The following is an 11,314-nucleotide window of genomic DNA, read 5'->3' on the forward strand; positions in this document are numbered from 1 at the left end:
AGTGAATGAAACCAACAGATCAAACAGCGGCATCTCCTTTGCTTGTTAAAAAGCGCAGTGTGACAGAGACTTGACATGGAGCCTGCAGCAGTACTGGACTAAGGCTTTTCAAGTTTTTCAAATATACAGGAGAAGGCATATGAGAAACACTAAGGGAGCTTTATTTGGACTTGTACTCCAGGTACTTAGAGTGCAAGTTTGCCTTTATTAATCTAATAAGTTGTGGCAATTAATTAGGGATCAGTTCCCTTTCACTATGATATAGAGTACAGGCAGAGTAATGGCAAACATAGCACATGTCAATGCAGTGCTGTAAACAGAACTTCTCTTGATTTGCGTTTCCAGTCTCCGCTCGGTATCACACAATTCCAAAATCACATCTCTCACAGCAGCAGCCTGGCCCTTGCCCTCCCCTGAAGGCCTTGGCATCACTCTTTCTGTAGGTCTGGAGTGCATGGCGAGTTTGACACTCTGCAGCTCAGACAGCACCTGCGTGATACTTTCCTGCAGACTGTTAAACTGCTGTTGTAAACTCCCTAGACATGAACTGACTTGTTTAATGTAGTTTAGCTGTTCATTTAAAGGCATTAAAAGAGAATCTATTTTTATGGAGTCATTCCTGGTTTCTCTAGTTAACAAAGCCCCTTCTTTCACTCCCCGCGATGCTGTTGTTTGCAGCACGTTTTTTAGGTCTTCTATGACATCACTGAGATCTTTCTGCTGCAAGTAATGGCTGGAGGCCTGTTCTTTGATGGCTTCTTGTAAATTTATTGGGCCCTTCTGTGCTTCAAGCACCAAGACTTTCAATTCTTGCAGCCTTACTCGATTGACGTAGGTGGAACCAAGAACACCTATAATGGCTCCCAGTACAGAGCCAATAATAGACCAGTTCTTCGTTTTTTCAGCTCTTGTGCGCTCTTTCTCATGGCTTTCCCTGACAGCTGCGGAGAAGAGAGAGAATTTTTCTCTCTCAGACTCTTCTGCATTTAAATATGCAGCTCGGTACCTCTTCTCTTCCTGCAAGAAATACAGTGATGAAAGGAGAAGGTATAATATGAAGCTATAAAGTCTATACTAAAGGAAAAAACCCAAACAAACCCCCAAACCCCAGTGCAGATGAAGGAACGGATATCAGGAACATCTATTAGTAGTTTCAGAAATTTTCCCTTGAATGTGGGATTTTCTTTATTAATCCTACTTAAGTCACTGAGACATCATTTTAAGTCTGAGAAATGGAAAAGGTTGTCAGGAATCACAGCTGAAGATCCTGTACATGAGAATCTGCCACGTGATGATAGAAAACAGGTATGAGAGAGCAAGGTCTTTCACTCCCCATAATGTTCCCTGTTTCAGCCCTGCTGACTTCTCCAGACACCAGCAAAAGGCAGCTGAGAGAGTTTCCATGAATTAACCAGAAAGGAGTTTCCTCATCCCACAGAGGGTTAATTCATTAAATGGAAGCTTTTTCTTGACTACTCATGTAGAGGTCACCACTACAACAATTAATTTTCTAGGCTCGCTATCCCCAGTTTTATTCTCCAAATTTACCACTCTATTTTAGCATTAACACATACAATTTGCACAGAGGACCAAACCGTTGATAGTAACTAACTAAAACAAGTACCTTAAGAAATTAACTCTGATCACTTATTTCAGAACTAAACTGCATCTACAAAGACAATCAATCACTATTGAAGGAAACAAAGCACACAAATTTGCAACATATTCACCAAATCTTAAGTACCAACAAATTACCTGCAGCAACCTGTGTTCCAGAGTAGCCAGTTCTAAATACTGGGTGTCATCCCGAGAGACCCTGTCTAAGCGATCCCGAATTTCCTTCAGTTTAATCTGTTGGGCTTCTACATTTTCACGAGCCTCTCGTACTATCCCTCGAGCTATCATAAAGACATTTTCTGCCTGAGAAGAAAGAGCATTTATTTTAGACACTTATTACCATACAGACCTAAACTGCTAATTGTACAATTTTTTTTTTTTTTGTGGGGGGAGGGAAAAAACCAAGAACAAAATAAGTCACACTCTGTTTCAATCCAAGGAATAAGCTCTATTTACTACATGCATAGCCTAGAACACATTCACAGTACCTACACAGACAGTCAAAGCAGAAAAGACATAATTCTCCCTGGATAACCTTTTCTGCCTCACAGCCAGTGTTTATGCTTCATATAGCTCTATTCACAATTTTAAAAATTCCACATTATCTCCATGTTTACCTCTGTCACTTTTCCCTGAGCCTCTCGAACTTCATTGATTCCAACAAATTCTTCGTATCTGTCCCACCAATTCCTGCATGTTGCAGACACTTTTTGGAGGGAGTTTTTTCCCATAGCAGTCCCTGATTCCGTGATCCGATGAAGGAGACCCATGGCCATTTCCATCGCAGACTTGGCTTCGGGCCTCTTGGGCGCCGATGGGCAGTAAGTCCTCACCACATGTAAATTCCCTTTTGGACTCCACTTCATCAACGAATGGTGATACTGCAGACCACAGGACACTGAGGACACACTTGATTTGTATTTCATAGGCCCCATGTCTTGAATTTAATCACTAAACAAAAGTGCTACAAGGAAGAAGAAGAGATGTTGTTGAAGTATGGCTGATTCACAGCTCTTCAATGACATTTGTGCCAAAACCAATCAACTCCAGAATGGCTAAACCACTGCTACTTTTACACCACTGCTTACCTAGAGAACTTTCCACAATTTCCAATAAAGTGCAATTGTGTCACAGATCTCTGATTTTCTGTTAGGAAGTAGTCCCACCATGCTTCATGGTTCTTGATTACTAATTCACCCACGATGTGAACAACGATCATGTGCAGATCCAATAACAGCAGGAGCGACTTCAGAGAAATTTAGTGCTTCAGCAGAGCAGTGATTGCACGATGTGGTTTGTGTTACAGGTACTCACATTTCTGCAAAAGAACAGAAAAGGAAAAAAGGCAGAGAGGAAACAAAATCTTCATAAAAAAAGAAGTGTGGCTTGATCATTCTCTTTATCTTACATTGCACAGATACAGGAAGTGTTGAAGGATGCAAAGACAAAAACATAAAGGACAGAAGGAAAACCCAGAAGTGCTGAACACAGGTATTCCCATGAGACTGCCTACAAAAGTAATAAACCAGGATGAGCCACAAGAATAGAAAAATCTCAGTCAGGGAACACACAGCATTCTAACACACAGGGCTGCATTTTAAAATGAGCTTAAAATTCTTGCTTACCCTGCAAAAGCAGGCTGCTAGTTATAGTTTATTGTCTACTGATTTGAAATATGATCTTAGAGTTCGACTGAGGCACATTCCTCTAAGAACTGGAAACAGGAAAACTTTTCAGTCAGGTTTTGTATGAAATTTGAGCATGACTATATTAGGTTTTGACTAATATAATATTAAAACATGAATTATTGAGAAAACTTGATAGCTGCTGCATAGTATTTTTAATTATTTTAAAACAGCTTTCCTTGTTAATTTTAGGTGGTTAATACAGGCATCTCCACAAAAAAAGTATTGTACCAGCTGGAAAAATTCTGACCATGACAGGTTCATTCCTTGCTATTTCTAACAGCTAATAATAACACCAAGTGGCATTATGAAAATCTTACCAGTTGTTTTACACACCTAACAACATGGAAGATCAAACCCACAAGAACATGGAAATGAAGGAAGTTCTCTCTCCTGCCAGCATCACTCACAGATCTATTGTTAACAGCAGTGTTAAACACCTACTCTACATTGTAGGCCACATAAACGTCAGCTCAATTTTGCCTGTTCCAGACTGCAAAATTCCCCTCTCCTAATTGCATTACTACCTGAAGAGTTTAACCGAATATTTAGGCTACTGGACTATAGAAAAAAAACAGAGCGAAAGTTGAGATTTGAGGAAGAATTTCTATGCAGGCAGTCACAGACTGTGATGAACGTGATCTCAGCCTGAGCTCAGAGGACACAAGAAAGTTGTGAAAGCTTAATCTGAGATGACGTGCCTGGTTCCTCTCTTGCTTTCCTCGCAAGAAACGTTTCCTCTGCCTGCAGTCACTGACAAACACACTCTCAAAAGCTGCCGCACACACAGAGCCGGTGGCAAGCGGGACTCGTTTCCACGGGTCCCGCTTTCCGCAGCGGTCCCGTGCCGCAGCCAAACGCAACCCGAGGCGCCACCGCGCACCCACATCCCGCAGCCGGCTTCTTCCGCACGACCGACCCCTTCCCTGCTCGGGGGCCCTTCCACCGACCCGGCCGAGCCGCCGCTCCCTCCCGGCCGCCCCGGGCCCGGCCCCGCCGCGCCCCGTACCTGCCCCGGCCCGGCGGCGGAAGCGGCGGCGGCGGAAGCGGCGGCGGAAGCGGCGGGAGCGGCGGGAGCGGGCGGAGCGAGCGGAGCCATGTCGGGCCGGGAGGGTAAGGCCGGGCCCGGGGCCGCCGCTGCCTCCCGCTCGGCCCCGCCCGGCCCTCACTGTCTCCTCTGTCTTTGCAGGCGGCAAGAAGAAGCCGCTGAAGCAGCCGAAGAAGCAGACGAAGGACCTGGATGAGGTAGGGCGGCGGGAGAACCCCCGGGCGCGGTGGGGGCTCAGCCCCGGCCGTGAGTGAGCCGGCGGGCCTACTGCCCGGGGGGTTCCTGCTGACATTTACAGGAGTGGGTAGTGACAGGACGAGGGGGAATGGGCTCAAAGTGAAAGAGAGGCTGTTAAGATTAGATATTAGGAAGAAATTCTTGCCTGTGAGCGTGGTGAATCCCTGGCACAGGTAGCCCAGAGAAGCTGTGGCTGCCCCATCCCTGGAAGCGTCCAAGGCCAGGTTGGACGAGACTTGGAGTAACCTGGGCTTGTGGAAGGTGTCTCTGCCCGTGGCAGGGGTTTGGAACGAGATGATCTTTAAGGTCCCTTCCGACCCGAACCATTCTGTGTTTCTCTGATTCCATGACGACATCCTGCCCGTGTTCCACCATGCTGGTGGATGCAGCAGTGCTGGCTGACGGAGGAGCTTGGAATGCCCTTGTCAAACCATCAGGTCACGATCTGAAGTCGATCGATCACTGCAGTCCCAGGAAGGAGCCTGGGACAGGCACAAACTCTGGGATTATTGTGTAGTTTGCATAAATTAAGTACTAGTAAATTGCATGTTAGAGATACTCTGAACCGTTACATTTAAGTATTGGGTGTCAGCTGCTATTTTTGAGAATAGTGGACCATGGATGAGGTGTCACTCTTTGGAAAAAAGCAAGTACAATGTCTCTTTGAAAAAGGAAAAAAAAATCATAGCTTTCTAAATAAGCTTTATTGTTAAAGAAATGGTAGAACTAATTAAGTGTTTACAAGGATCAGGTTATAAACATTTGTGTATCAAATGATGTGATTTTTTTTTCCTCTCAGCCCTGCAATACTGTGAGCACTTGGGGGCAACACATTGCAAGAGAAAAACCCACTGGAGTGGATAAATGTGAGGGATTGATTTACTAGGAAAGACACATTAGCCTACAGGAGACAGGAAAACCCGGAGAGAGAAACAGAATATTCTGTTCTGTGGGGGGTAGGTAGGGGAAGTAATATGGTTATGTTGCAGCAAGGGAGGCTTTAAGTGAGAGGAAAGCTTTGCAGTTGTAAAGATGAGCCACAGACTGGATTGGTGAAGAATCTGTGGAATCTGAATTGTCAAGGTCCTTAGTTCAGTTATGCCAAAGTCACAAGTGCCAATTTAAAAATCTGGGGTCCTTTTCAGCCTTGGTGTCTGTGAAGAATGTGTATCTAAGGGACAGAGTATGTCTGACTTCTGGATTTGGAGGCTGGTCCAGCAAGGATGCTCAATAGCTGCCTTGCCTGTACAATTTGCCAGCAGTCTCATTAGATTTTTTGGAATTATTACAAATTTATTAAACCCAGAAAAAATGACATATGTGTGAGAGGATTTTTAAAAAATTTACGCTTTTTTATAGGTGAAAGCAGCCTTATTTTATTTACATTCTTTATAGTCAAAATGTTTTTGTTAGTGCCTGTGTACTAGGCTTCACGTGTCACTGAGGGCACGTTAATGAATGATGTTAGTGCAAACATCTATCAATCAGAGGAATCATAATCTCAGAATGAGATTATGCCATGGGAAATAATTCCAGAAAGACCAAACATACAGAGTTGAAGTTTAGTTTGTGGTACAGCAAAAACCTTGGTGATAGTTCTGCAATGTTCTGCATATTTAGCATTATTCAGCCATCCTGCCTCGGTCTGGTCAGGTGTTTGTTGCTGCTGGAATATTACATTTGTTTCTCATTGCTTCTCAGTTGTTTTTGAATTTTTCTGTGGAAGAGATGTTAAAAACTGCTGCTATTCTTTCCTTTAGACGGATCTGGCATTCAAACAAAAACAGAAGGAGGAGCAAAAGAAACTTGAGGAGATGAAAGCAAAAGCTGCTGGAAAAGGGCCCCTGGGTAAGTGAGGTGCCAACCTGGCAGGAGAAATGGGGGTCTTGATGGCTTCAAAAATTTGATGTTTTTGCTTGACAAAAATAAAAAGGCCTTTGGGTTATTTGACATAGGTAAGTAAGGTGATGGCAGGTACAGATGATATGGAACAAATAGAGGCTATTTTTTAAAATTTGTTTTTCTTTTCTGTGCAATTTCATCTCCAAATGATGCAGGTTCTGGTTCAGCAGGCAAACCACTGTGTCTGACATGCTGACCTATTCCACTGGTATGTGCAGGGACATTTGTACTCTTTTTTAAGCACACCAGTCTTTTCTTTCCAGATGTGTTACATACAGGCTTTGCCACAATCCTCCAAGTTTAACAAATCCAGTGCTTGTCCTCTGAGAGGATGAATTTCTTCAAGATCAGGAGATTCTTGGCAGGGGAAAAAAAAAGTGACTGGAAACCAGTCTGGCTTCAACCCCTTTGCCCGAGTGACTGTAAAATACATGATGTCACTGAAGTGAGTTCACAGGGTGTGTCTTGGTGGCCCATGGATCCCAGTCTCTGTCTCAGTGACAGTCGGCGAGTGTTCATGTGAGTCTGCACCCGCCTTCTGCTCCTCCAGCATTTGCCATGATCTGATCAGAGGTGTTCAAGGCGGACCCTGCCTGCTCCCGTCAGGTGTTTCTGACTTGTGACCCATTAATGTTACCACTTTACCATTCTGTGAAGACCATCAACTTCACACTTTGCTTCCTATTCTTCAGCAAACTTTCAGTCTTGAAAGACCTTTCCAACAATCCCATAGCAAAATAGTTTCACTAACAACCTTTGCTATGGAATCTTGTCAGGTACTGTGTGAAAATATGAAGAAGTCCCGAGTTCACTTTACTCAGACATTTACTGATAACCTCAGGGTCCCAGCAGGTCAGTGAGGAAGGATTTACTCTTTATGGGAATCCTCCTAACTTTCACAAGACTGTTCATCCATTTGCTTTGCTGTTATCTTCTCAGAGATTGAGCTCAGACTCGCTGCTCTGTAGTTGCCTAGTTCTTCAAGGAACCCATTCCCTGTCTGGGAGCTTTGCTGGCAGTCTGTGAGTCCTCTGGCATAGTGTCTGTATTGATGTTTTAAATCTTAGCCAGCAGACCTGCATTTTCACTTTGCAGCTTGTTGGGTGCTCTTGAAGGAAGTGCCATCCAGTTCCACTGACTCGGAATATTGTTTATTTACCTTAGACTGATCTAACTCCTCTCTTTTATCCGTGTACAAAAAATGTGCTGGGTGTGGGACTTGGAATGTCTTTGGTGTTTCAGACAGATGCAAAATAATTCATTGAGCCTCTGTTCTGTCCTTACCATCCTAAACTCATTCTGTGTAGGGTTCTTCAGCTCACAGATCTCTTCAGAGTTCTTTCCTGCCATTATTACTTTGCCCCTTTCTAGACTTGGTGTCAGTCATCTGGCCCTCGTCTGATGCTTACCAAAGTGAGTAATGATTGTTGTGTTACTGTGGCAGGGTCAGCCTATTTCCAAGAGCCTTAGCAGGGCAATGCTGTTGGAATCAAGTTGCAGTGCCGAGTGTGTTTGCTGACCCTCGGCCCCTGAAGCCTGGCTTGGTGCAGCCTTGCTGTTCTCTTTCCTTCCCACTGGTCATGTCTGACACAACTGGAGAAAAACAGCATTTACAACAAATGCCACACTTGTTGCTGTGTCAATACCTGGTGTTCTTTCACTTTAGTGTCTTCAATAATTGACTCTGCAGGGAATTCCACTACCTGCTTCTGTAGAGCTTTGATCCCAACAGGGGGTGTAGGGATACCAATGCTTTTATTCCCTTAGCCTTGATTTTGATTTGACCAGACTCTGATCCTGCTGTGTAAGAAATAATCAATGGAGAAACTAAGTAACTGGTGGAATACTTAGTTCCATTGTAGAATCATAGGGCATATTAGGTCCCAGGAGAAACTTAATTTCTAATGTTGAATAAGTCACTGTTCAGAGTAAGGTGTGGGAGATCAAAATCACACAGGGGTAGTCACACATGCGGAAACAATTCACCAGGGGGGACTTGGGCTGTACAGGCTGTCTAATGGGGGGATTCAGCTTTATGAGGAACTGCATTTGTAGCTAAGCTCTGTCACAGTCACCTAACCAGCTGTGTTGTTTCTTTTGGCAGCCAGTGGTGGAATAAAGAAGTCTGGCAAAAAGTAGCTTGATCAAACCGCAGGGTAAGAAGGGATCAAGTTACTCAATGGACCTGCAGGCTTCAGAGAGTCTTGAAAACACTCGGTCATTTGAGAAACATTGTACATTTTGTTTAGTCAGAATAAATCCTTTTTGTTAAGATGTGATATTTTCTCTTTACCTGTAGGTTTTGTTTAAAAATGGCTTTACCAGAAATGAAACTTTTACTGAAGACCACGTGTGCCCTTGTGCAGCCTGAGTGCATCTGCTGGTTTGGTAGTCATTTGTGAGAATAAATTTCAATTTCTCCTCTCTTTTGACAGAGGAGTCATGGCCCAGGTGTTAAAATCTGCAGAGCTTTAATCTGGAGGCTTAGGTTTAACTGCAGCTGTCTGAGATGTGGCTATAGCAGTGTGTGCTCTCCTAAGAGCTCTAAGTTTTCTCTAAACAAAAGTTGGGTTATACTTCCATCATCAGCACCTTGGGGTCAGCCACTCCAAAACAACTGCTTTTCATGTTCCTACTTCAGAACACGGCAGTGCCCTACAGTCCCACTGCCTGCTGAGCATACACTTGCCTTTGTCCTGCAAATTGTCACTACACCGTTTTCCTGAACTGCATATTGACATCACAGCTCCTGTACACTTGTGGAATGCCTTTGGGGTGGAGAGGGGAGAGGGTAGCAGTGCTTTTGGGACTGTAACTTAATTCTTGAAATGAATGGCAGTGATTGCACATTGGTTATGGAGACTTGAAGGAAGGAATATGCTGTTTCCAAGGTGAGAGTTACAGGGGAAAGAATCAATGCAAAGGCCTTTTTACTGAAGAGAAAGGGTGAGACAGACTGCTCCTGCTGCCAGGCAAGGCAGGTGATGGCTCCAGGGAGGGAATGGTTTCTGTGAACAGCGAGATTCTTGGGCTGCAGTGGCAGGGGGGAGTTACATGGGAAATCTGGGCTCGTACCGTCTGGGCTCCTAAGGATGAGACCGCAGGTGTTGGCTGTCAGTGCACAGCGTGCTTCTAAAAGGGTTTCCTTGTTAAAAAGACATTTTTAGAGAGCTTGGGGCGTTACCTCCCTTCTCTTGAAACGCGAGGCTCAGTTTCAGCAGGGCGGGAAGGGTGGGTGCCCTGGAGGCCTGGAAGCAGGCGGGGCAGGCCTTGCCCTGCCATCAGCCCGTGTCGAGTGTCGCCGGCAGCGCCCCTGCCACGGGACCGCGACCGGGACCGGGACCGCGACCGGGACCGGGATCGGGATCGGGCCCGGGCGGCGCCGCGCGCGGGGTCCCGCCCTGCCCCGGGCTCTGCCGCCCCCGCGCGGCGGCCGCGGGGATCGCGCGGCGCGGAGCCGCTCCCGCCGCTCTGCGCACGCGCAGCGCTTCCCGCCGGGCGCTTCCCGCCGCGGCCGCTCCCGGCCCCGCGAGGCCGCGCAGCGCGGCCCCGGCAGCGCCCGCCGCGCTCCGGCCCGGCACGGGAGCCTCCGGCCCGGCACGGGAGCCTCCGGCCCGGCACGGGAGCCTCCGGCCCGTGGGGCCCTGCTTGTATTCCCGGGCTGCCTGGGCCCGAGCCCTGAGGAACCAGCGAGCGATGGGGCATCGGCTCCTGAGCTGGCAGAGCTGCAGCCACGTAGTTTTTACCCCGTGTGTCGGCCTCATCTCACGTTCAATGGTTCATAGGCAGGTTAGATCCCTGCTGCCCTCCAAAAGGGGATAAATCAGCCTCTGGTGACACTGACAAAATTGTCTTCTCTAAAGGTACTTTTCTGGAGATCAGATTGAGTCCTGCAAGCCAGATCGAGCCTGTGAAGGCTGAAATTCAAGATTGCATCATTCTTGCATTTTGGATAAAGGTACCTTTGGTATCAGAAAAATACACAAAGATGTAGGACAAAGCTGCTTTAGATAGAGAGCAGGGACTGCCCCTGCATCTGGGCAGAACACTGAAGGCATCACAAGCCACCACTGGCACCTCTTGGGGCAGAGCTCCAACTCATGAGACACAACCACAGACAAGAGTGTGCTCGCAGTTCTGCGTGCTCAGTGAGAGCACAAGCTGGCTTCACTTGCATCAGTCACACACTGACGGTGGCAGATCCTTACCCACACGGCCCACCTGCACCCCCATTTCCACTGGTGTCAAAGCAGGTACCCTGGGGGCTGGTTTAAATGAGGAGGAAGAGGGGCAGGGAGACAACATGCTCCAAAATATGAGAGAAATAAAACTTTGGCAGTGTATCAATGAGTAATTGTTTGCCCCAGGAATGAGGGGGCACATTGAATGAAATGAATGAGGTTGCTGATCCCAGCCAAGCTAACTTGAGGTGGTGTGATGGGAGGACAGTGAACAGAGATGTGTGCTCCTCAGCATGAGACAATATGCAAAAAGCATTTCAGCCAAAACGCAAGACAAGAGGGAAGGAGACCAAATGGCAAAGTGACAGATCACTGCAGTGGGAGAGCTGTTCTCAATTGGCTTAACTTTAATGTAGGCACTGAACCACCCTCCTGGCCAAGAGTCCTCCTGTTTAATATTAGGCTGGGGAAAGGAAGCTAAACAAAGGAACACTTTGATTGTATCTTTTTACATAACACTATGTAATAAATGGCATTTCATTCCTTACTGCAGCTCTAGCTCAATGTTAAACTAATGCAAAGACAGTATGACTCCTAAATCATAGATATACATAAAATTACCACAGTCTGAAGGGCACAGAAAA

The 11,314-nt window shown here is 46.1% G+C and overlaps 1 protein-coding gene and 1 long non-coding RNA gene across 6 annotated transcripts; one reads left to right on the plus strand and one right to left on the minus strand.

Annotated features, from left to right (window-relative positions):
- Nucleotides 1–139: 139 nt before the first annotated feature.
- Nucleotides 140–4,366, minus strand: CCDC51 (coiled-coil domain containing 51). 5 transcript variants are annotated; one of them, XM_048315867.1, is made up of 5 exons: nt 4,312–4,366; nt 2,706–2,935; nt 2,235–2,581; nt 1,756–1,920; nt 140–1,017 (listed from the first exon to the last, which is right to left on the minus strand). In XM_048315867.1, the coding sequence occupies exons 3-5, from the start codon at nt 2,550–2,552 to the stop codon at nt 241–243; spliced, it is 1,260 nt and encodes a 419-aa protein (XP_048171824.1). In that variant the 5' UTR covers nt 2,553–2,581; nt 2,706–2,935; nt 4,312–4,366; the 3' UTR covers nt 140–240. The 5 variants fall into 5 exon arrangements, with proteins under 5 accessions (XP_048171824.1, XP_048171826.1, XP_048171825.1 ...); XM_048315869.1 differs by lacking the exon at nt 4,312–4,366 and adding an exon at nt 4,186–4,203; XM_048315868.1 differs by lacking the exon at nt 4,312–4,366 and adding an exon at nt 3,639–3,997.
- Nucleotides 4,343–8,768, plus strand: LOC125331633. The gene is made up of 4 exons (XR_007206148.1): nt 4,343–4,415; nt 4,492–4,547; nt 6,348–6,435; nt 8,594–8,768. It is a non-coding gene; the product is annotated as an uncharacterized LOC125331633 (long non-coding RNA).
- Nucleotides 8,769–11,314: the final 2,546 nt, after the last annotated feature.

This window comes from Corvus hawaiiensis, chromosome 11 (assembly GCF_020740725.1).
Source record: "Corvus hawaiiensis isolate bCorHaw1 chromosome 11, bCorHaw1.pri.cur, whole genome shotgun sequence".
In the NCBI taxonomy this organism is placed as follows: domain Eukaryota; kingdom Metazoa; phylum Chordata; class Aves; order Passeriformes; family Corvidae; genus Corvus; species Corvus hawaiiensis.

What these genes read in the sequence shown, in the direction of transcription:
- CCDC51 (XM_048315867.1), bottom strand. Translation starts at nt 2,552, where the DNA reads ATGGGGCCTATGAAATACAAATCAAGTGTGTCCTCAGTGTCCTGTGGT. An exon ending in CTCAGGGAAAAGTGACAGAG is followed by an intron (nt 1,921 to 2,234) that starts GTAAACATGGAG and finishes CTTTCTTCTCAG; the next exon opens with GCAGAAAATGTCTTTATGAT. An exon ending in TGGAACACAGGTTGCTGCAG is followed by an intron (nt 1,018 to 1,755) that starts GTAATTTGTTGG and finishes TATTTCTTGCAG; the next exon opens with GAAGAGAAGAGGTACCGAGC.